At 34.7% G+C, this 21,850-nt stretch overlaps 1 protein-coding gene across 1 annotated transcript; it reads right to left on the bottom strand.

Moving 5' to 3' along the window:
- Positions 1–44: 44 nt before the first annotated feature.
- LOC147519255 (protein NUCLEOLAR COMPLEX ASSOCIATED 4-like) lies at positions 45–6,012 on the bottom strand. The gene is given in 17 exon segments (XM_086594095.1): positions 45–518; positions 938–1,043; positions 1,217–1,274; positions 1,427–1,583; positions 2,350–2,523; positions 3,038–3,111; positions 3,114–3,211; positions 3,304–3,327; positions 3,329–3,360; positions 3,760–3,842; positions 4,263–4,370; positions 4,638–4,741; positions 5,018–5,063; positions 5,141–5,202; positions 5,287–5,360; positions 5,432–5,524; positions 5,597–6,012. Coding segments are annotated over 17 exon segments (1,845 nt in total). The 5' UTR covers positions 5,945–6,012; the 3' UTR covers positions 45–314.
- Between the last annotated feature and the right edge of the window lie 15,838 nt (positions 6,013–21,850).

The following is a 21,850-nucleotide window of genomic DNA, read 5'->3' as shown; positions in this document are numbered from 1 at the left end:
GGAGTCCATGTTTTGTGCTCAGAAAATTTTGTGAACTATTTATATGTATGCATTACTTCTGACATTTGATAAGAATCATTCCAAAGTAAGAACATTGTTAAATAGCTGATAATCAGAGACGCAGGTCATCAGCAAACCCAACTCAATCGTATGTTGACAATACAACAAATAACCACGGAGCAGAAAAGTCAAAAATTGGGATCTGGGAAATGGGGGCCCGGGCTTGCTTTAATAAACAGACATAAAATCTTACAAAACTGATGTCTCAAATCAATGCCAAGAGACCAGATTTTCGTATTGGTTCCAGCATAAGCTCAGCATTCAATCCGCCGTCTCTTTGTGGACTTTTCATCAGCCACCACTGATTTAGTTAGAAGCCCATTATTACCATTCCCAGACTCTTCATTCTCTGAATCGTCCAATTTGAAAGACCAACCAGGAAAATCAGACTCCAAGAATAACGAAGCTGGGCTTGCTTTGTAAAATGCAAGCGGAACCTGTTTTATCCTCCTACCTATCTGAACGATCCAATGCAAAAAAAAAGAACAAAAAATGTCATTCAGCAAGACCAAAGCTAATAATCCTCACTTAATAATAACATTAGTCAGTAATATCAATCATGATAGACAAATCGAAAATATTTGCAACCTTCCATGTATCTATCACTGAGCCAACAGCACAAGTGATGAAGGCTGCCAACGTTGGTTTAACGTTTGTGCCAGACCACATCCCTAGTCATCATATTAAGGAGATTAAATCCCTATTCATGCATTGACTAATTCTAAATCGTCACAACAGGAATGCGTTTACCATCTCCCAAAAATATTGTGAAAAAATAACTTACGTGCATGCTATACGTACAGAAAATATTCTAAAACTTGCACCAGAAAGTATCATGGATATACTAAATATAAGGAGAGTCCCCATATAATCTTACCTCAGCTCTGAAAATTGTGGCATATGAGGCTGAACTAAAATCCTTTACAGTGATCTCAGTGGTTTTGGCCCTCACTGTCAAGTCATTTTCAAGTGATGCAACAAATCTACCAAAGAAACAGTAAAGGTTAATACTAATTTTGAGAAATAAAAATAGCACAAAATTGTCCCCATCAATAAGAGGGAGAAAGATGGCTTATATTGATTTTAAACAAGAGGATCCATAGGCCTGTGTGTACAGAAGATACAATAGGGAAGAAGAGAGAGGAAGGATGAATACCTAGAAACTGCTGGGCAATAATGGTGGCGAAGAGTGTCTATTTCCCAAAGAGAACTTCCTGCACCAAGAAGTCATTTAGTTTCATATGGCTACAAAGTCGAAATGGAACTAATTCCAATCCCTAATATAAGCATGCTAAAGGTAAAATCCCAAGCACAGTTAGTAGAGTTATTCCAGACAAACAATTGAGAATTTGCAATAGAGACTTACTCATGGCATTAGATTTTGCAGGATCTGTCTCTTCACTGTTAAACATATCAATGCCTGGCTTTGCAGTTGATATATCTGTGCAGGCATTAGATTCCTTTACACTCTCACTATTTTCATTTTCTCTTCTTGAAGAATCTCCATCCGTCTCATCATTTTGCTACACATATGTCAATGGTTCTCAAAATAAATATATAATCTAGGAACAAGAGAAAAATACTCTGTAAAGGCTCCATCGATCACTCAAAATCACACACACCATCAGAGAGAGTTTTCCCTTTATCCTCTTTCTAATAATTTACTTTACCTTTGTAAACTAGTTGATCACACTTAAAATTTTAAAACTCAGCATAGCATAAGAATGTGATTTAATGCCATCACTAGCACAATACAATGAGATGAGTAATTGATGTACAATTGGGAGACAAACACATCAGAAAGTACATGATGAGCTTCCTTAAAAATTTAACTGGTTTCATATCTCTATTGGTCAAGTATCTTGCTTTTCTTTTCTTTTACGTTTACACTAGATCAAGGTCACATTGGGTCTACACAGTGAGCTGGCTGTCTTGTTATTGTTCGCACTTGGCAGCAGAGGTAACAAAGCTTGAAAGAGAAAAGAAAATGGGGATAAATCATTGTTCCTTTACTTATGTATTGATGCGTGAGGAGGATGGAGGTCCAGCTTGTTTAAGTAAGTCCCCCCATCCTCACCACAGAGGCAGAGAAAAGTATCTGCCCACTTTGGCCCTCAGTAGCTTCCTATAAACTAAGTAACGAACTTATCAGCTTGCCCGTCTAATCCAAAGCTCAAACATGCATCAAAATCCTTGATGCTCATATTTAAAACTAAAGAGTGTTGGAAACAGTTAAGGATAACCAAACAAAAAATAAATTAAAAGGAGATATCTCCTGTCAACATTTACCTGTTGAACCAAAAAGTTAATCGAAGGGTGCCTTCGCAGAAGGTTGTGGATTATAGCAATGACAACCAATGCTCCCGGGGGAGGGACTACAAGAGAAAGCCTACTTAATTTCTTGGTAAAAGCAGCTGCCAAGTATGCTGGAAGAAGAGGAGATTTCAAACAAGAATCCAGAAGCTGCATCCCATAAAACATTTTTAATTAGCAAAAATTTTAACAATAACAAAACTACGTGTGCAGGCATCTGACACGGATATGAGGTATCTAACTTTCGGACACTATCAAAACACAAACTATGATAATGATACAACGTTATCATCCTTTTTATCTTTCTAATGCCTACTATGCATGTATTTCTATAATTAGTTCTCTCATGCGTCAAGGTGGGGGCTACTCATGCACCTCATGTCACTTGATAACATTGCACTACCTTGTAATTCAAATACATAAGACAAGAATAATGCATATGTGGGGTCAACTGTTCCCTTTTTGGTTTCTAAATTTCTCCGCTCTACAGTCACCCTCACAAAGAGAAAAAACAGAGCAGATCTCCTCCATAAACGGAAACCACTCCTCCCACTGGAAGCATAACCGATTTCAGAGCATGTCATCGAATAAAAATAAAAAAGAACAGGTCAAGCTCAAGCATGAATGATTCCCGAATTATTTTAATAGAGAATATCAAAATTACCTCAAAAAACTTTGCTCGGTGTTTCGCCATAAAAATAGAAGGTTCTAGTAAAGCATAAAGCTTTTCATAGAAATTGGATATTCTAGACCATGTTGTGTCATGAGAATGTAAAGGCTGCTAAGAGCCATGACACTTGTAACACCCCCAACGTCATATGATCTTGTTAAGAAGTCACTGCATATTTCAGATTTAAGTCAGACTTAATTTCGGGTTCTAGGGATGCTAGAACATAATATAAATACATTGAAGTGCATATACAATTTTACCATAGCATTATCGGACTTGACAAATCGAATAACTATCTGATGAAGAGTGACAAGAACCTGCATTTAACAAGAGAGGTCAGACAAGATACATTGAAATGAGATATGAGGTATTAATCTGTGTCCGTAGGAAGAGGGGGGTGGGGAGAAAAAATATATATAAATAAAATATAATGAATAATAACCATACTCTACATTATATAGCTTTTAGGGAAAAGTGATTGCTCCAAAATATAAAGGAAACACATGAATAAAATAAAAAAAATCAAGCTGTCAGTCTAGCTGGTCAAGGTGAGTTGGTAGTTCACCGCTTGGTATAAGAGTTGTTATTTTTCTGGATCCTGAGGGTTCTTTCTTTCTTTTGATACTCAATAAAGTATATTTTTGATTGAAAATATATATATTACCGTGAGAACACTAAAATCAAGTACCAAAACTAGAAAAGAGTTGCAACGTTACCTCTTTATACACATCAAGAGGGAGAGACAATCTAAGAAACGATAACCATGCTTTCGTGAACTTCAATTTCATCTTTTGGCAATCTGCAATATCAAAAGACCTAGATGAAATTAAATATTGATGTACTTTTACGATATAAAAATTACACATGAAGCAGAAATGAGGTATGCATCAAAACCTTGCAAGACAACCATGAGTAATAACTATTAAGGCAACAAGTTTTGCAAAATACTTGGGTATGAAACAACAAAACCGTAATTATATTGGTAGCTCTCTCCAAAACTTTTGACAAGTTTCTGTGTACCAATCAAAATAAAGCCATAGGATTGTCTCTTTTTATCGAAATTATAAGCCCTTGGCTAATTTATCAAAGAAGAGATATAAAGAATCAAATACTATTTGGAAAGGGGAAAAAAAGTTCGCTTGTTGAAACAGAATGAAGTCCATTAAATTTCAAGATGGTGGTTCAGTTCTTACAAGAAATCAAATGGTGAACTGAAAACAGGAAAATGAGACAAAGTAAGCCCTTACATCGCTGTTAGACTTCTTTGGTCTGTTTTCTTGATCACCTTCCTTTGATTGTTTCCCATCAGTTTCTTTAGACGAAAGTCCTACAGTAAAAGGAAAAGTAAATGCACGATCCCAGACAAAACCCAGCCCAGTATCGAACTACAAAGGAATTCGAAAACCTACTTTCAAGCTGTACACTACAATGTCATAGGTTGGCTGGAATAATATAAAATGCAATAGACATAAATAGTGCACAATGTAACGATCCAAAACGGACATGGTGTACTTATTATACCAGAAGATTATTCAAGAGTCCAAAAGATAAGATAGAAGGGCCAAAATAAAAAAAGACAGAGAAGTATGCTCACCTAACTCACTCCACATTTGATAATCAGATTGTCCTTCTTTAGTCTCCAAAGGAGGGATGTCTGAGAGGATATAATGTATCTTGTGAATGGCAAACTCCAAGTTGCTTCAAAACAAATAACAATAAATCACAAGTTGGTAGATTTTCATAATGAAGCAGGAGATACTACAACTACAAATTGTGAAAACGAAATATACATTAAAATTTTAAATTGTGCTATTAGCATGGTGGATTACAAATGAATAAAACAACATTTGTGTGGAAGCAATATTATGGTTACATTCTAGTACAAAGACAGTGCTAACTTTATCTAATTCTTACAAACTGAAACTAATTACAGCTAAAAAATAACACGAGATACAGAGCTTACAATATACTGACCTCAGTTTTGATTTATTCTCACTGTCTTGATGTGTATTGTTGGTATCTACAAAATCACAATAAACCAATAAGTCAATGAAAGGATATAAAAAGAACAGCGCTACAAGTCTGAGACAATAATACCTTTTATATCTCGTGAATCCAATGTCCTAACAAGCTTTTCCAAAGTAATGTAGGTAAAGTAACTACACCAAGATAAATGATTTAAGAGGTGAGCAAATAAGTTTAAAGAACTATAACATGTAAACAAAGAATTAAACTGGTCATACCGAACATCTATGTAGTTGAAAAAGTTTGAAACAAGTGTCTCTACTACAACATCAATGCCTGATGGTGAATAAACCTACAATTACAAAACGACCCATTAGAAAAGCAATAATAAACATATAAAAATTTACAATAGAAACAACTTACAATGGCCTGAAGAAACCTCTGATAAATCATAGACTGAAACTTCCCTCCTTTTCCCAACTTGACAAACTCCATCACCCCATCCAACGCCACTTCCTAAACAAACAACAGATATAAATTAATAAATAAATAACACCAAACAAAAAAAGAAAGACTAGACAAACTCACTCTAAGGGTGTCATCAGCCTCTGGGGAAACAGCGACAGCAAAAAGAGAGTTCAAAAACTCATCAAAATTGGACCTAAGCCAGATATTATAAACCAACTCTGGGTCCTTATCATCATCATGATTATTACTAAGAACAAGTGATTTAGAAGTGGGGAGGTGATTGATAACAGGAGTGAAAAAAGAGTGAAGAGAAATAAAAGATTCGAGAGCGTGTTTAGGAGGAGAAGAAGGAGAGATGAAAGTGATTAATAAAGGAAGATTATTTATATGTAGTTTTGAAGAGAGAAGTTGGTGGCCTAAATTTTTTAAGTCTTTGAGTGAGTATTTCTTTGATAGAATTGAAGACATGGTTTAATTTAGTCAGTGACGGCGAGTGTCTCAGTTTGGAGGGAAACAAAACAAAGAGTATTTTTGGGGATTTTTATTTATAGGGTTCATCGATATTTCAGATAAATGTACAACGATATGTCTCGATATTAACTGGAATATTTGGAGTTCTCCTGATAATGTACTACGGTTGGATTGAAATTTGAACCATAGATCTCAATTATGTTTGTTAAAGTCTTAATCTCTCTCCTACAACAATTTTCCTCACTCTGACTCAAACATAGAGAGGGAAGAGTACAACCTAACCGTTTGTGTTGATGCGGATCGATCAATATCATTTGTAGAGAGCACTCTTATTGTTTATCAAGAGAGAAAATTAAAATCATTATAACTTTTTATTCCTACAAATAAAAATAAATAACTATATGAGATAAGAATGTTAAAGAGACAACATAATATATGTTAACTTAAATTATAAACACTGTTAAACTGTAGTAATTAATATAAATAGTAAACACTAGGGCTATGTTTGATAGGAGCTGTGGCAAATGCAAATTTTGTCACCATTTGCCACTGACAAATTTACTATGTGACAATTGCAAATATCTTGTGGCAAATTTAAATTGCCACTGTTTGATGATATTGTAGTAAATATCATTTGCCCTAATTTGCAACAATTTGTTGCTGTTTGATTGTCCAAATTTGACGCGGTAAATATTTCATTTCTTCATTTTTTGTGTTTTTAAAATATTTAAGATGTGTTTGTTTACTGGCAAACCTGAGAAAATTTGATATTTGTCAGTGTTTTCTCACTAATTAATGTATTTTAAGGAGCTTAACAAAAGGTTTTGTTTGCTGGAATCCAGAAACAAGCATATATGGAAACAAGTGACTTCCCAAAATTGGGGCAGGGGTTCCTCCGTTGTTTCCAGAAATACATTTTACTTAGGAGCACCAGCAGTTGTAAAAAGAGTTGGTCATTTAACTAGGCACTGAAAGTATTGTCCACATTCACTAGAGAACACAAACATCCTCCTTTTTCTCGACCTCACTCAATGCTGGATTGCTTCTAAAAAAAATAAATTGTGAAGAAATTAATTTTCAAATAAGTAAGGAGATGGACTCAGACAATGCAGGTTTTCCAATTCAAATTTCAACATAATAGCCTCATTTCTTTGGGCTCTACAGTGTGACATTTCCATAAGCCAAAAGGATAGACAAACAACCATTACAGTCAGTACCCTTTCAACGTAATCAAGAACCCGTGAATCCTTCATGGCATCGATGCTTGATCTTAGTTGAGGGCCTGCGAACCAAAGATATTAGAATAGGAAACGAGGGAAATGAAGTAGTCAAGCAAATTAATATAAGGTTCAAAATATGACTAACGGACTAACCAACTTAAACTTCTTCGGGCTATCTTGCACTCGGTTTATCTTTGGAGCAGGAGGAAGAAGTCGATATACCCCCTCCGGTACTTGCAAGAAATCTGGATCAGCCATAGCGAAGCACACGGAACCATCATCACCAAAGAAGCCAGCAAAGTAGCAACAATCCAATCCACGCACTACTACCACACCACACCATACACCACCAGGTCCCCGCCTACCGGTCCACACCACCGCACACCGGTCCACACACTAGTCATTACACCACCGCCACCACCAAAGACGACTCACCACATTACCACCACACACTCACACACACAACACCATAAATTCACACTCACCACACTACCACCACCAAAGACACACTCACCACACCACCACCACACCGGTGAAGATGCCTCCACACATCACCTTTTTGCCTCTTTTCTTAGTGACAATGAAAACTTACTTTACCCCCTCCCTACCTGTTGTATTCTCGAGATCATACTAAACCATTGCCTAGCATTCTCGATATACCTTTGTACTCTAAAGATCGAAGTTTTAGTGTTTGGGTCCGAGAAAGTTGGTCGTAAGGGACATTTGTCCTTTAATGTAAAGAACTTAAAACTTCTTAAACGAATCCTTTTAGTGCGTGAAACTTCATAATCGTTGATTGATTCGCCCTAATAATGTTTTTATCAACTGTTGAAGATGAAATAAAGTGACAAACAACGGTCAAATCTCACATGAGTTGAAGGCCTATGGCCATTCAATGGCGATGAAGCACCTTATGTTTGTCGGCGATGCCAAAGTTCGAACTAGATTGGTTTCAACTTTCGCTTAAAGAATTCAGCCTTATATAGTTTCTCATCTCTAGATTTCAAAGACATTATACAAGTCTTGGTTGTAAAATATCTCCGGCTTTGATTTTTCCATGTATTGAAGATTTGTAGTACAATCCACTCAATCCGGATGAATGGTCCGACATCGATTGACTAGCAACTCACAAAACATTGCATATTAATAAGGATAAGAAAACAACCACCTAGACATGAAGTATCAATCAATTGTACAATGACTAGAATCAATAAAATTATTTCTTTTATTTCTTTCTCAAATGAGAGAGTTGATGAACAAGAATAACCAATTCTTAAAACAATTTACACAATTAAAGGGATTAACGATTAACAAGAGTTCTACAAACAAAACGTCTAAACAGAGATAAAGAACCACATACTAGTAGCAATACTCCATTCACACTACGAAGGTTGCTTGCATTTGCCAACTTCTAAGTAGCCTAGCACTCAAGAACAGCAACTCGGGCAACGAAGCAATCCGTTTTCATTGCAATCCAAGCATCTCGTCAACTGCCCGTCTTCCTCGACAAACACCTTTCGACTTCCACTACAACTCGAACATGGAACTTAACCTTGCATCACCACAGTTTCCACAAACAAAACCAGGTTCCTGAACTGGAAAATCTTGTACAAGTTTAGCCAACTCTCCATCTTCATGAAGTTGCTTAACTTCCTCCACTCTACCCAAATATCGCCTTGATAAAAACTTGAGGCAAACTGACACTACTCTTATCCAATGCAAATAGGAGAGAAACTAATGAGAGTATAAAGAGGGATTGAGAGAAAATGGGAAGAAGACGAACCTGGTTGAGCGCTCCAGTGAGAGTTTTTTTTTTTTTTTTTTTTTTTTTTTTTTGGGTCTGGCTTTTTTTTTTGGTGGCAAATCCACTTATTTCGGTGGCAAATTTGTGTACAAATTTGTCATGGTAAAATTTACTCAGCTCCCCCCAAAGTAAATTTTGCCACCAAAATCATGGCAAATGACAACTTGTGGCAAATCCAAAAAAAATTTGCCATGACTCAAAAAACACATCAAACAGTGCCAAACAAGTGAATAGTGCCATTTATTTGCATTTGCCATGACAAATGGGGCTATCAAACACAGCCTAGATTTTGGACCCGGGCATACGCCCGGGATCTATTAAATATTTTGTGTGCTGAAAAGGCTTTACAAAATGTCTCACACAAATTATCGAATCATAATATATTTTTATTGAAAATAAATTGAAATACATTAATGAGCAGCGATTATGGTGCATAAGTATTTTGAAACTAAGGGATCAAATTGAGATAGGTTATTCACTTTGTGGTTTAGGATATTAATCCGTAATTTTCAAATATAATTATCTTAAACTCGATCTAGCTTGTATAATAGTTTTATTAGATTTATAGTGATTTAGTGACAAATTTTTGTATATTTTTATTGAAAATAAACCGAAATATGTTAATGATCATCGATTATGGTGTATAAATACTTGGAAACTAAGGGATCAAATTGAGATAGTTTATTCACTTTGTGGTTTAGAATATTAATCCATAATTTTCAAATGGAATTGTCTTAAACTCAAGCTAGCTTGTATAATAGTTTTATTAGATTTACGGTGATTTATCGGCAAATCATCACCGTTTAGCTTACGTACTAATGTGTACAAATCACTAAAACAGATTAATTGTTTCTATATCATCAAATAATACACTACTCTCTTAAAATGAAAAGATTTATCACATGAACATGTCCTATGAACGGGTGCTATTATATTAAATTATTCTAAAAAATATCAGCAACTATGCATACCTATGAAAAAATAAAATCAAAGACCATTAATACTGAGTAGTTGAGAATGCTCCCAGTGACCCACGTCAGTCCCCTTTTTTTCTCTGAGAATGACACATCAGATTTTACATAAAAAAATGAATTCAACGCATTTTTTTTTTTTTGCCAATTTCAATTGTTCGTAATCCAAAATACATAAACACCTCTTTCTATACTCTTTTTTTCAATTCTACAAAACACTCCCAACTCTCAAAAAAAAATCATCTATTCAAACCCTCTCTCTTATTCTTCTCTTCTTGATTGCAAATAGACCCAAGGGAGAGGATTACTTTTATGCCAACCAGAGGAATGTTTGCAACAACCAGATGATCCACTGAGTCTCATCTGATCTTACCTTTGCTAAGAAATTTTTACTATTAGATCATACTCAACTCCCTCTCTAATTGGTCAAGAGTCAATGATCGACATTTCACTGGGAGAGTTGGAAGGAATAGGAATCCTAAACAAAATAAAAAAGAAATGATTGGGGAAGATGATTTTACAGGAGCGGATGGATAACAGCTATATCCCACTTATTATATGCCCGCCGGTATAGAAAATACCCTGCCATTTCAGGGGAATATAAAAATCAGCCGGGATTAACTTATGTATCAAGTTCTTCACTGGGTCGGTTGATATTTTGGCAGTTGTCCCTCTTCGATATGTGCCTTCCTCCACTCCTGGAGAAGCTGAAATTAGCAGGTGTTTTCTCAAGGTCTCTTCCTGTCAATGAGGTATGCTCCCACAACAACAGGAGTTACTACCCAAGACTCAAGTCGTGTGCCATCTATGTAGAGAAAAAGGTCCTATACTCAACAATCTACAATTCACCGAATTCCACACTCCCCAAGGGCTTCAACCAGACATCGATATTCGGTGCTTGCAATTTGAAAGGTGTGAATCCCTTGACTTGGAGCTCAAGGATTTGAAACATCTAACCATGCTTCAAGAATTGTGTATCACCAATTGTCCAAATCTTTGAAAAGAGCGGTTAGGACAAAGAGGATTGGAGCATCCTACCTCATGTTCCAAAAGTCATTGTTGATAAGGAGGAGATTACAAAACGACAAGTGACTTATTCACTATATCAAGAACTGGAGGAGCAGCGATGCACCTAACACCAAACAGGTAATAATCCATTTAACTTATTTTGTTTTTTTTTTTTTTATTCTTCTTCCCATCTCAATGTAGAATTACTACTTTCCTTTTGCTTAGGAACTGGCCCGGTACTAAGATTGTAACTCCTAAATTCCATATTTTCATATATCAAGAATTATTACTTTCCTTTTGCTTAGAATTACTACTTTCCTTTTGTTAAGGTATATCAGGGTATTAAGAAAATACCCTACCATTTCAGGGGAATATAAAAATCAGCCGGGATTAACCTATGTATCAAGTTCTTCACTGGGTCGGTTGATATTTTGGCAGTTGCCCCTCTTCGTCTGGCTTCAGTTCTCTTCTCCAGGATCTTGTGATTTTCTAGATTTCATTACATTCTGAGTTCACCCATTTCTTTGGGATCATAATTGGACGGATACCTACAATCTTTTGTATTTGTTCGATTTATATAATTACTTAATATCACAATAAATGATGTTGTATTTTACTTCAGCTCATATACTTTTTGTTTTGATGTTCATTTAACCTACCATAAATGGATTACCACTTGGAATATTCTCATTGTTTAAAGAGTTTAGAGCATTTCCAATAAGGGTCTTTCGATTGGAATTAGCAATGGAGAATACGTAAAATTAGTGTGAGGACCAGTGGTGGTTCAAACACTCAACATTCATGAACCGGTTGGTTTTGATCGTAGGCAGAGGCAGTTGCAAAAGTTTAGCGTGTTTTATATGTCCAACCGGTCCAGCAGGGACATCAAAATGAAAACCATTTTCTTTTCTTTTCACCCTTGCCATTGCCAGTGATCTGTTTTGGTGTCTATATTCAATGACTCCTTATAATAGTATTATAAGCTGTTTGCTACTATTAACCTAGAAAATTCCACTGGTGGGACATGTTTGAAGTGCATGTGAGTATGTGACACGTCCTCGAATTATTTTCTATTTACAATGAGTTGGCAAAAACTTGCACAACCAGTTTAACATCCAAAGTTAGCTTTTTTTCTAAAATAATATAATGGTATCTCTTTTTTTTTTTTTTGTGAAGATATGATGGTATCTCATGAACGATGTTGGTTGATGAAATCGCACGCGCATTTTGTCGGTGATCGGCCCTCGGATGTCGACGGTATCCGAAGTGTAATCGCCTTTGGAGGACTATATTCCGCAAACAGAGATTTACATGTCGATCGATAAATCACCGGGTAATATCCTCTTTAACGGTGTGATTTTAGTTTCTTCTTTTTTCGGACGACATGCTTGGTGCATAACCGGACTATATGGTGATACCAACGGCCGGATGATCAAAGCAGAGGATTGTGGGTGTTCTTTTCTACTGTTTGCTTATGGTTTTTTGTATGAGGATTAAACTCGACATTCTAGGTCATCAACTCATCATCTTATTAGGCTCCCTTGAAAATGTCGCAGATTATGTACTCATTTCTGGACCAACTTATAAACTTGGGGCTTACTAGGACAAGGGATTTTCAGGGTGTCATCCCGAACAGTTTTGATGGGCATGGAAATTATAGCATTGGTATCGAGTGCAAGGTGTCTTCCCAGAGATCCGTTATGATGCCCTTGGTAAACCAAGAGGGATGGATGTTTGCATAACCACCACAGCGAAAACTGATAAAGAAGGTCAAAAGCTACTTGCAATCATGGGGATGCCATTCAAAGAGGGTGGAAGCCAAACTGCTGTAGTTCGCAAAAAGAAGTTGAAGAAACATCATTTTGATTCCAAATCTAAAGGAATGAGGTAAAAGTGAAGAGTGTTTCTGTTGTACTTTTTGTGTATCCTTGAATTTTCCAATGTCATGTTCTTTCAAACAAATTGTGTGAAAGAAGACAAATAGTTATGGTTTCCTCAAGTAGTTAGATTTAAAAGATGCTCCAAGCCTTTGGCAGTTTTGCTTTTGTCTTGGTCAGTGTTGTTGTAAGAGGAATTTTAAGTGTTGGAGGTGTTAGTTCTACATTTAAATTATAGATGAAAGAGAGAAGGCATCACTACGTTAGATGTCAGTATTAGTATCTCGGGGTACTACAACAACAGCCAATGTGGGTCTTTCATTAGCACGTCTAGGTTTCTCAGTTGTTACCATATATGCTGACGTGGGTCTTTGAAATCTCGATTTTATGTATTTCGAAACCGAGATAAGCAAGATATGGGTGCTAATATGCGAGATGAGAGTGGGAATGATACATGAATAGCTAGCAGAGAGCTAATAATAGTTGTTAGAGACAAGGCATGGCATAAAATGCCTTTGATGGAGGTAGGTGATAATATTGGATTACCAACTGAAGTTGTTGATGCTGGGGCGATTGAGGAGAAAGAAGGACTTTTCAGAGCACTTCTACCTTTGTCAACTGACAAGGAGAAGGTTGAGATTAATGGTTTTTTATTGTCCAAGGAGTATCTGCCACTATATAACCAGGTTCGGGAGAAATATGGTTTGATGGCTTCTAATTCAGCTTTAGTAGATCCATTCTGCAGAGGCGTTATACAAAGAAGAGGTTGCCGCAGACAATAGTGGAGATGAACCAATCAAAGGTCTCGATTGTTGTTGGAGGAAATGGGAGCGATCTTTAATGTCCGCTGAAAATGTGAATTTCAATGTGGCTGGTCACAAGAATGTGCTAATTATTGTGAAGGCCCAACATGAAATGTTCATGAAATTAGTTGATGCAGAACTTGATGCGACTAAGGATGCAAACTATGACAATTAAAGATGCAAAGATTTAATCAATGAATATAGCTCGACAAAGATTGAACTAGCTTAATCATAAGATCATCCACTGAAATTGCCGGAGGAGCAAGAGTATGCCGCGAAAGGAGAGAAGAAGAGATGAAGAGATGAAGACAAAAGAAAAAGCCAACAAGATCGGGGTCAACAGGTTTGTGGAAATCACTGCGAGCCATGTATAAGGAAACATGTCCGTGGTAAGTTTATGAGTGGACCGATAGTCTCAACAACTCCTACTTCTTATGGCAATGCGGCCATTGATTCATTAGCATCACCACTGCTTGCAGCTCCAAGAGCGGAATCCGTAATTAGTGTTTTCACTCCCTCACTTTTTTTTTTTTTTTTTTCAATACATCTGGGTCATCATATGGGATTGAAAACACGACTCCTGCCTTTCAGTTCATGGATAAGATTCATCTCGTCCTATCATCATTGGGCATCCAAACCGCACAATTCTAAAGATCCAAAGTATTGATACTCAATCATTGTGGTGTACAAGATACTATGCCCTGTCAAGAGACTTCGAATCTCATGAGTCAACATTCGTACATGCTTAACTTGCTTCCTTTTGTTTCTTCATCATCCCAACTTCCCTATCAAGCTCCCAAGCTTTTTCTTCTTCAAGAAGAGCTCTCTTACCTTTGGCGAAGAAGAAGAGGTATCAAAGTTATGAGAGTAATTGCAGTTGCAATGCGAGACCAAAGCAGTGAGGATTTTGAAAATAGTAAGCCAACATCACTGAAATGTATGAGGCACATAAGTCCATTCATTTAGTAAATCGCCATTCCACAAAGCACAATAAACGCTATAAACCGAGCCATAACCCATTTGAATGGGATGTTAATGAAGTAGACGCGAGCTCGAGAAGGATTGAGAAATATGCAACCGCGAATGAGAAAATCACTAACTAGTCGGCATTGCATAATGCTCTCAATACTCCAAAATCCTTCCTCATCGCGAATTACCCCGCTGGAATTCATCATCTTCAGTGAGTAACCAATACAAGTAGACACAAGATCAAAAGCACAGTAGCTATTCCTTTTGACATTACATCCAAATACTTCTTCTCTCAATCCATTCCTGCAATAATATTGAATTTCTGATAAGCCTAATTGTAAAAGAATAACTAAAAGAACATATCTTTGGTACAACATTGGATAGAAACTTAATATTATCAGTAACCATTGGATGGAAACCACAAGATTTCGACACGTGTAAATTTTATTTGTTTTCAATAAAATCAGTACGTGTGTCACGTGTGAGGGGTATTTATGCCATTACAAAAATGTGAGTAGGAAAACATACGATGGAGTTAAAGTTGACTAATTCAACTAACATAACTGGGGCCAAAAACGAATTTAGCAACTTAGGAGAGCCAAACGCTAATATCCATATATAAAGTGGGGCCAAAAGCTAAATAACCCTAAATTTTTTGATACATACTAATAAAATAAAAAAAATTATATAAAAATGGTCATAATGTTGTGTGTATAGTATTTTGATTGGTAGTTGTCTTTGATATGATTGCCTAAGCATTTGCAACAATGGTGATTCGCATGTAAGTCCTTGGCTCCCATTTGATTGGGATTCGAGCCAATGCTCTGTAGTAGATTTCGGTTTTAAACAATTAATATATTTGCTACGTATTACTTTTGGCCCTGTCCTCCAATTCGTTTATGGTGCTGATATGGGAATGCCACCTAATGAGCTTACTTAGGTGGTTTTGCTCATGGTTCGAGAGGAATAGACATCGAACGTTAATAATCAGCTTACACAAAGGGATTCATCTGAAGATGTTTACACAATTTTTTTTTACTACCGCTATCATACGTCATTTGCTCCCATTTTATGGGGAATCGAGCCAATTGTCTGTAGTAGATTTCGGTTTTAAACAATTAATATATTTTCTACGTATTACTTCTGGCCCTATCCTCAAATTCGTTTATGATCCTGATATGGGAATGCCACCTAATGAGCTTCCTTATGTTAACTGGGTTTTGCCCATGGTGCGAGAGGAATAGACATATGGAGTGTTAATAATCAGCTTACATAGAGGGATCCATCTGAAGATGATTACACAAAAAAAACTTTTACTACCGCTATCATAAACAAAAGCATGGCTTAGGTTGCAAAATATGTTTGAGTGTTGAAACATAGTATATCTTCCACTCTAAATTCTATGGGGGACTGAACAAAATACATCTTAGGCTATACAAGTAATTTTGGACCTACAGGACCCTGTTTCAGACTTACACAATGGGTTGGTGGTAGTTTTACATTGGTGTTGGCCTGATTTTGTAATTCAAATTGTGTTTAGAGTTTGTCCCTTTGGATCTGAGCAAGGTATAATGATAGCTTAGTGCACAATTTAGAAATTGCTCCTACTCAATTTTCTTTTAACCGAAACCGTTCTCGCTGCAGAGAAAGTAATGGCACCTGACCAGGTGCAATGTGGGCGACCGCACAGGGCCCCCAATATACAAGGCCCCCAAAAAATAGTATTTATATAAAAGGCCTATTTGGCAAATCACAAGCCCAAACCAATCAAAACCCCAAAAAATTGGAAATTTCACAAATCACAATAAACAACGGAAATATCCCCTCATATTCTCTTTCCTCATTAATTATTTTCATAAAAATAGGAAATAAGATATATAATAAATGATCAGTATCGAAAAACAGAAAAACATATCTCTTCTCAACGACTAGATATCTCTCTCAACGACTAGATACCTTATTAATTATTTGCCTAAATTAGTCAATTACTCAAATACAAAAGAAAGAGTAAAAAAAAAAAACCCTCATTTTGCAGCCAAAAATGCGAGAAGGGAAATATTTCGATGATCCTTTGTGTTGATGGAAGAGTATTGGAAGAGGGCCGCATTTCACTGTTTGCACAGGGCCATTGAAAACTCAGGGACGGCCCTGCACCTGACGACCGTGACTTCAAGTCCTTAATCATGGTTCCTTCGTGGCATTCCTTCCCAACTCGGAAAATATTTTCTGTTACTATTAAAGTTGTTGGCGCTACACCATGGTATAGTTGGTTGGTATTGTTCTCTAATTTGAATTAGCTGGAGGCACATCTCATTTTTATTTCATTTGTTTAGTTGATAAGTGTATAATCTAACTTGCTTTAAATGATATGAGAAGTGTTCGTTTTGCTACACACGATTGTGTTGTACATCATAAAGAAAGAAAGAAAAAATTGCTACACACAATTGATTGAATTTGCATATATGTTTTTTGGTTTTTGTTTTTGATTTTACATATAATATGTATGCCTAAACTGTCTTTTGATCCTTTCCAGAAGAATATTTCATATCAAGTACTTTTCTTAATTTAGCACTAAATTTTGGAATGAATTTGCATACTTGATAAAATTTACTGAATTCAAGCAAGATGGGGAGTACAATGCTTTTTCACTTTGAATTTATGTCGATTGTTTTAGTATATATACATATAACGCTAAAGAAAATGGTTTTACTTCTAGGGGACGACTGTTAAAATGTACTGCAATGCATATAATTTAAAGAGGTATGAAGAACAATGCAGCCTGTGAAGCGCCATTAGGCAAAGTGTATTTCTTTGATAGTACATTTGTTTCATTCCAAATTGGATATAAGACAAATAACTTAGTTATGCGTGCTGGAATAAATGTGTTGCACTGTATAAGTCGTGTATTAGGGTTTCAGGGATGTTTGTATATTTATAGTTTTCTTCTAGATTTGTCACCTATATCATGATATTCATCTAGATTTGAAATTGGCATCGATTTGTCTTTTCAGCATCTGGCGATGCATCGGAAAAAATGTACGCATTACACGTACTAGATCAAGGTTTGAGAGCTTGCAATCTCTTAAACAAAATCGAAAAACATAAACTCTTCAAACAAAGTATGCAATGAATCATTAGCTATCAATATACATATATTATTTATTCAATTGGACTTTAGGCTTTTGAGTCATTACCTATCTATGTAGCAAGTCCGGCCATAGGCCGGGCCAAATGGCTAGTTTATATTAATTACTCATTTAAATTTCTTACACCACTCTCTATAAAAAGGAAGCACCAAACCTTGATAAAACTTATCGATTTCTTTTTATTGTTAGGTTTAATAATATAAGTTTGATTAAAGTTTTGTGAGAATGTCCAATGTGGCCAAGATAATATTGAAGCTGCTTGAATAGCAAGACATTCCCAATCACAATAAAAGAATTGTAATAAACACTATTTAAAATGCAAAACTATATTTGTTGAGACATTTATTCTCCATACATATAATACAAATATGTTTTAAGGTAATTAGTTCAATGCATTTGCATCAAGTTTCTGATTTTCCACTAATTATATATTATCTGAGGTTAGTTTAATGTAGTACGTTGCATCTAGTTTCAAATTTCTCATTAATTATTCTTTGAGGTTAGTTCAATGCAGTTGCATATAGTTTCTGATTTCCTATTAATTATTATTTGAGGTTAGTTCAGTGCAATTGTATCTACTTTATGATTTCCCGTTAGTTATTCATTAAGGTTAATTCAATACAGTTGCATCCAATTTTTGTTATTTTGTTAATTAGTCTTTGAGATTAGTTCATTGTATTTGCATCCATGTTCCAATCTCCCGTTAATTAGTCATTGAGGTTAGTTCAATACATTTGCATCCAATTTCTGATTTTCCGTTAATTGTTTTTCTAGGTTAGTTCGATAGTTTACAATTTCTATACAATTTGCATACATGTAAGAGTCTGTTTTTATAAATTCATTTTCGTTTTGGGTTCCTAATTACTTGTAATTACTCATGTGAGAAGGCTAAAAAAGTTGACATTTATGCTTTGAGGTCAGTGCGATGCAGTTACATCCGACTTCCGATTTATAGTTAACTACTTTTTGAGGTTATTTCAATGCATTTGCATCCAATTTTTTATTTTCTTTTAGTTAATCTCTTATTTTAGTTTAATGCAGTTGCATCCAATTTTTGGTTTTCCGTTAATTATTATTTGAGGTTAGTTCAATGCAGTTGCATCCGATTTCCGATTTTATGTTAATTGTTCTTTGAGGTTAGTTCAATGCATTTGCATCAAGTTTCTGATTTCCTATTAATTATTTTTTAAAGTTAGTTCAATGCATTTGCATCAAGTTTTCGATTTCCTATTAATTAATTTTTGAGGTTAGTTCAATGCAGTTACATCAAATTTATAATTTCCTATTAATTATTCATTTAAGTTAGTTAAGTACAATTTCATCCATTTTTCAATGTTTCGTTAATTAGTCTTTGAGATTACTTCATTGCATTTGGATCCAGTTTCTAATTTCCCGTTAATAAATCTTTAAGGTTAGTTCAATACATATGCATCTAGTTTATGATTATTTATGCTTTGAGGTTAGTTCGATACAATTATATCCGGTTTCTGATTTCCCGTTAGCTATTCTTTGATGTTATTTCAATGCATTTGCATTTAGTTTCTGATTTCCCACAAATTATTCTATGAGGTTAGTTCAATGCAGTTGCATTTGGTTTTTGATATTTAGTTTATTATTTTTTGGGTTAAGTTAAATGCATTTGCATCCAGTTTTTGGTTTCTCATTAATTATTATTTGAGGTTTGTTTGATGTATTTGTATACCGTTTCTGATTTTTTGTTAAATATTTTTCAAAGATTTGCATCCAATTTCTAATTTCCTGTTAGTTATTCTATGTCGTTAGTTTAATGCAATTTGTATAAAGTTTCCGATTTTCCGTTAATTACTCTTTGAGCTCAATTATGTATTTGAATCCAGCTTCTGATTTATATTTATCGAGACATTCTCACAACATATAAACCAACTATGTTTTGAGGTTAGTTCAATGCATTTGCATCCAGTTTCTGATTTTCCGTTATTTATATTTTGAGGTTAGTTCAATGCAGTTGCATCCAGTTTCTGATTTCTCGTTAATTATTCTTTTTGGTTAATTGAATACATTTGCATCTAATTTCCAATTTTATGTTAATTGTTCTTCGAGGTCAGTTCAATGCATTTGCATCCAGTTTTTTATTTTCCGTTAATTATTATGTGAGATTAGTTTTAATGCATTTGCATCCAGTTTCCAATTTATCGTTTATTATTTGATAAAGTTGCATTTGCATCTAGTTTCCGATTTCCCGTTAATTATTGTTTGAGGTTAGTTCAATGAATTTGTAACCAGTTTTCGATTTCCTGTTAATTATTTCTTGGGGTTTTGCATCCAGTTTGTTTTTTAAGATTAGTTCAATGCAGTTGCATTCGGTTTCCGATTTTCCGTTAATTATTTTTTAAGATTAGTTCCACGCATTTGCATTATGTTTCCAATTTATAATTAATTTTTCTTTGAGGTTAGTTCAATGCAGTTACATTCAGTTTTCGATTTCCCGTTAATTTAATCTTTGAGGGTTAGCTCAATGCATTTGCATCCAGTTTTCGATTTTCCGACGATTATTTTTTAATATTAGTTTGATGTATTTGCATCCAAGTTTTGATTTTCTGTTAATTATTCATTGAGGTTAGTTTAATGTAGTTGTATCCATATTCCGATTTTCCATTAATTACTTTTTAAGATTAGTTTAATGTTTGCATTTGCATCCAGTTTTCGATTTTCCGTTAAATATTATTTGAGGTTAGTTCGATATGTTTGAATACAGTTTTCGGTTCCCCATTAATTATTTTTTGATATTAGTTTCATTTAGTATTATACATATTTTAAAATATCTGTCATTATTGCTTTGTCATTATTATTTTTTTTCCATTTTCTATTATATATTTTGTGATGTTATTTTTTGTATAATTGTTTCGTGTTAAGGATATATTCGAAATAAGTCGGTGCTTTATCAACATAGACACTAAAATTGTATGATTTGTAATAGGGAATTAGTTTATACAAATCACCTACTTTTTAGCAATTTTTTTTTTTATTTTATCAAATATATAAGAATTAGAACACTAAAAGTGTTTGATTCGTAATAGGAAATTACCTTCTACAAATCACCTATTTTTTAGCAATTTTTTTTTTATTTGATCAAATATATAAGAATCGGAAATACACTCAAACTCTTGAAGTATAAGAATTAGAAATACACTCAAACTCTCCAAAGAGGTTCCATGTACGTAGGATTGTAAGCTATTAGAAAATATTATCTTTCATATTACAGTGTCACATAGGATAGAGAAAATGTTAACTCTCATATTAGAGTGACACATATGATAGAGAAAATGTTAACTCTTATATTAGATTGATACATAGGAGAGAGAAAATCCTCCTTTAAAGGTCTCTACTTTAGTATGTAGATAATAGATATAAACATTGTTAAACTCTCTTAATAACTTCATAGTGACTTCATATTTTAAGTGGCATCCAAATTATATTCCTCTTTCAAAAAATAAATAAAACAAATAAATAACTAATAACTTACCCATCATATAATAACATAGTCCAAAATAGTTGCAAAAACAAATCGCATCATATAATTTCGCCAAAAAATAAATCCCAGTCAACACTTGGAGGGATTCAAACTTGCAAACTCTCCTATGAAGAGAGGGGTACACAACCAAATGAATTAAAAACTATTGTGATATATATGTTATATTAGTTTAAATCGATATTGTCATTTAGATCTGCTAAAAAAACAAAAAACATCAAGGTCGGTGCTCAGCTCATTTTGGCTCATTTAATAATATAGAGACGAAAAAGATTTAGGGTTTCTCCAATATAAAAACAAATGGTTCTCAGCATCTCTCCAATATAAAACCAGAAGATTAACACAAAAAACTTCAATATTTTTTTAGATATTTTGTTCTTATTTTTTGTGATATTTATTATTGTTTGCTGTAACAGTTTCAAGTGAAGCTTACAAATATCGAAGTGCATACCAAAGAAATAAACGTTTTCTCTTGAATAAAAATGATACATACTGAAAAATAAACGGATGTGAGTACAAACCCGAAGTTTCTAAAAATGATACATACTACCATACCCGAACCCGAATCCGAAACCCGATCGGGTAACGCTAAATTTG

The sequence above is a fragment of the Coptis chinensis genome, chromosome 2 (assembly GCF_015680905.1).
Source record: "Coptis chinensis isolate HL-2020 chromosome 2, ASM1568090v1, whole genome shotgun sequence".
Classification (NCBI taxonomy): Eukaryota; Viridiplantae; Streptophyta; class Magnoliopsida; order Ranunculales; family Ranunculaceae; genus Coptis; species Coptis chinensis.
The sequence above is the reverse complement of the archived record's forward strand: the minus strand, read 5'-3'. Positions and strand labels throughout refer to the sequence as shown.